The sequence below is a fragment of the Olea europaea genome, unplaced genomic scaffold (genome assembly GCF_002742605.1).
Source record: "Olea europaea var. sylvestris unplaced genomic scaffold, O_europaea_v1 scaffold613, whole genome shotgun sequence".
NCBI lineage: Eukaryota > Viridiplantae > Streptophyta > Magnoliopsida > Lamiales > Oleaceae > Olea > Olea europaea.
This window is the reverse complement of record NW_019264482.1, coordinates 30,662-34,751: the sequence shown is the minus strand read 5'-3', so window position 1 is coordinate 34,751 and position 4,090 is coordinate 30,662. Positions and strand designations below refer to the sequence as shown.

At 38.0% G+C, this 4,090-nt stretch overlaps 1 protein-coding gene across 2 annotated transcripts in view; it reads left to right on the top strand.

Moving 5' to 3' along the window:
- Positions 1–3,350, top strand: part of LOC111389713 (sucrose transport protein SUC2-like) — a 7,873-nt gene extending 4,523 nt beyond the window's left edge. The window contains exons 1-5 of one of the 2 annotated variants that reach the window (XM_023014657.1): positions 481–1,027; positions 1,157–1,966; positions 2,600–2,663; positions 2,760–2,803; positions 2,969–3,350. In XM_023014657.1, coding sequence (XP_022870425.1) covers positions 557–1,027; positions 1,157–1,966; positions 2,600–2,663; positions 2,760–2,803; positions 2,969–3,145 — 1,566 coding nt within the window. In that variant the 5' untranslated portion in view covers positions 481–556 and the 3' untranslated portion in view covers positions 3,146–3,350. Of the gene's footprint in view, positions 1–480; positions 1,028–1,156; positions 1,967–2,599; positions 2,664–2,759; positions 2,804–2,968 lie in introns of those variants that run through there. The other variant, XM_023014659.1, reaches the window with a different exon arrangement.
- Positions 3,351–4,090: the final 740 nt, after the last annotated feature.

Here is a 4,090-nt window from a genome sequence, read left to right as displayed (position 1 = left end):
TTTCAAAAGAAGCAAGATGCAATAACCTCTCATGGACCACCCACACGTAGCCCTAAATGTTGGCTTACCCCATTCCTTTAAAAATAAAAAATCTTTAGTGCACTAACTCCCATTTGCCAAAGTTCATGATTACTTGTAAACTAGTCGGGACTACATTTTTATTTATACATTCTTCAAAATTTCTCTCTTTTTTATTCATGATCCACAGCTTGTAAATTGTAATCAAAGTAAAAAATTTGCCAAACATGAGCAAAATGCAGTAACCACATCCCCATCGCCATCCCCGCCCTAACAGAAGCTGCTACAGTAAATTCATTGACCTTGCATTAAAAGGTAGATTTAATATTATGATTTTCCATTTTTATTTCCTTTTACCTTTTATTTTCTACCCTTATCTTATACGGATAAGATTTCATTTTCGTAGTTGGCTCGTGCATGGTAGTCCAAAAGCCTTATAAATACACACTCTCCTTCCCCCGTCCCTCTCATTATACCTCAAGAATCCTCAATAATTATACAGACATAATACTTTTAAGTTTTCTTGAGAGAGGAGCATATGGAGGTCGGTGGCGGAGTGAAAAATGTTGTAAATTATTTACAACTACAACCACCATCACCAGCGCCACCGCGAGAACCACAGTGGAAGATTATAATGGTGGCCGCGATAGCCGCCGGAATACAATTCGGGTGGGCGTTACAGCTTTCCCTTCTGACTCCATATGTGCAGCTCCTTGGCATACCCCACAAATGGGCCGCCTTCATCTGGCTATGTGGCCCCGTTTCGGGCATGCTTGTGCAGCCTGTAGTTGGCTATTACAGTGACAACTGCTCCTCCCGGTTTGGCCGCCGCCGCCCCTTTATCGCGGCTGGATCTGCCCTCGTCACCATAGCAGTCTTCCTTATTGGATTTGCAGCTGATCTTGGCCACTCCTCCGGTGACCCCCTCGGAAATTCCCCTAAGCCCCGAGCTATTGCTGTTTTTGTTGTTGGCTTCTGGGTCCTTGATGTAGCCAACAACATGTTGCAGGTAAATTATAAATGCAAAGACTTATATGGCAATAGTTCTTAAAAGTATGCCCAATCCAAATTATTTTTGTAGATTTTCTTGATCTTTGTATAAAAATTCTTTAATTATGATTTTGTTTTTCTTTTTCAGGGCCCTTGTAGAGCATTCTTGGCTGATCTTTCGGGCGGCAATGCACGCAGAATGTCAATGGCGAATGCATTATTCTCCTTTTTCATGGCTGTGGGCAATGTGTTGGGGTATGCTGCAGGTTCATACACTCACCTCTACAAAATGTTTCCATTTTCAAAAACAAAAGCTTGTGATGTGTACTGCGCAAATCTGAAGAGCTGTTTTTTCCTTTCAATTGCCCTTTTAATTACCCTTACAACATTGACTTTAACATTGGTACATGAAAAGGCCACCGGCGCCGCCCCTTCTACGGCGGAGCAAACTGGTGGCGGAGTGGAGGGTAGTAAAAAGCGAGGTGGGGTACCTGTTTTGGGGGAATTATTTGCTGCTTTAAAGGATTTGCCTAGGCCTATGTGGATTTTAATGTTGGTGACTTGTTTGAATTGGGTTGCTTGGTTCCCGTTCTTGTTGTTTGACACTGATTGGATGGGGAAGGAGGTTTTCGGTGGAAAGGTGGGTGACAATGGGTTGTATGACCGTGGAGTGCGGACCGGTGCACTCGGTTTGATGCTCAACTCGGTGGTGCTGGGATTCGCCTCCTTGGGAGTTGAGTTTTCTGGGCGGCGGCTTGGTGGGGCGAAGAGACTTTGGGGTATTGTCAACTTCTTGCTGGCCGTTTGCTTGGTTATGACTGTTTTGATCACCAAATTGGCCGAGTCTAGACGACGATACGCCGTCACTAGTGGTGGTGGTGCCACCGCTTTGAAGCCGGACGGCGGTGTCATTGCGGGCGCTTTGACTCTCTTTGCAGTTCTTGGCATTCCTCAGGCGGTAAGCCCTCTTTTTCCATCTCAAAACGTGCTTTAGCTTAATTATAATCATTATGGCATTTAAAAACTTCTATCAATATTCTATCACACGTTGCACACGTAAATAAAATTGTACATATTTTGCACGTGTTTCCTTTTCCAATTTAAATTTGGTTGACCCCATTTATTTTCTGTTGGAGAATATATGATTAAAAGATAAAGAAAAGTTTTGAATTTTCGTGTAATATTATTTTATTAAAAGTATGTGATTGAAATGGGGTCGAAAAATGTATTTTGATTGAAAAAAAAAAATGCTCAAACAAAGGCTAAATTTGTAGGTCACTGTGTTATAAGATTGCCAGGTGGGTTTTATTTTTTATTTTTTTTGATGACGAGGAACTTTTGGGTTTGTAAGGTTGGAAACGCATTTGATTTGGAGTAATTTGTCCCATATCTTAATTTAAAGTTTATCTCCACTGGGATTTAATGTCATTTTTATATGGAAAATGCCTCTTGTCAGTTTATTTTTCTATGAATAAAGCAATTTAAAAATAAAATCATAAGTAAATTGATAAAAAGAATAATATTCAAATTTCAGATCTATTATATATTTGGACATTATAGTCTGAAATATTTTCTTTAATTGTCTAAACAGGTGACTTTTAGTATTCCATTTGCTTTGGCTTCTATATTTTCTAGTAATCACGGTGCAGGACAAGGTATAGTACTGTGAAAATTTCAAAAAGAAAACATTTTTTTTATATATTTATTAATATTTTCTAATTCTAATTTTATTATTCAAATCCATTCCACAGGTCTCTCACTGGGAGTTCTAAATCTTGCCATTGTTATACCCCAGGTAAAATGACATTCTTATAGTGAAAATAACTTCTTTTTGACTCGTTCTTTGGTGAAAATTGGCTAATAATTGTGAAAATAAATAAATATTTTCCTTCTATTTCAATTGGATAAAATTTAGAAAGCCGAACTATGATTTTTCCTTGTACTTGTTTTATTGGGACAGATGGTGGTGTCGGTTGTGAGTGGACCATGGGATGAATGGTTCGGAGGCGGTAATTTACCGGCGTTCATTGCAGGGGCTGTGGCAGCTGCGGCCAGTGGGATTGTTGCATTAACAGTGCTCCCATCTCCTGATGCATCATCAACCAAAACTGTTACTAGTTTTGTTGCATCTCATTGAATATAAATGGACCCTCGCACTCCCCCACCGCAAGGGACCTTTGATTTTTCTGGTCCCCTTATTCCCTCTAAGCCAAATAGATTATTCCAGCAATTTATATTAATCACGGTCAAAGAGGTTCTCCTAATATAAATTTGGAAACCTGGTATTGTATGAATTTTGAGGTTGATTTATCAAGAGAAAACAAGAAATTATATGCTTTTGAACTCGACATGTATAATACGTTTCTCAATTGTTTTTTTAGTGCCTAGGTTATGGCAGCCTTATCCACACACTAGACTTCAACATTTTTCAAGTGAACAAGTCCCTACGGATCAATATTATTTTCTTGAATACATGAAGAGAATAAAATACAATTAAGAAATTGAATAATTTATTGTTGGAAATATGGTTTACACTCAATGAAGTGGAGAAAGAATGAATAACAAAAATGAAGAATACAAAACGAACAATAAAAGAAATTGAATGAAGGTTCCAACATGTGATCGTTGTCTTCAAAATGATATTTGTCCATCTCAAATTGAATTTGATGCTTAAAAGGATTCTCGGCAAATGGTTTGCAGGATTTATCAAACCTTGAAAAGAAGCACTAAGTGAAATATTTCAAAACTTAACACAAAGAAAATTGAAAGGAAGCACTAAGTGAAATATTTCAAAACTTAACACAAAGAAAATTGAATATGATATAGAGAAAGCTTTGATTATTTTGTTGAATGGAAATTTTGATCACAAGTGTTTTTCCAATGTTTCTAATGAACATCAATCACCTATTTATAGGGTTCAACAATACTTCACGAAGTGGTGCCAAAACAAGATGCCAAAAGCACCAAATGTAGTTGAAAAAACCAGCCAACGGCTAGTTGGAATACTTTATGTGTTCGCATATAACGAATTCATGTGACCACCTAGTTTGTCCAAAAGTAGGGCCTTTAGGCCTTACAATGC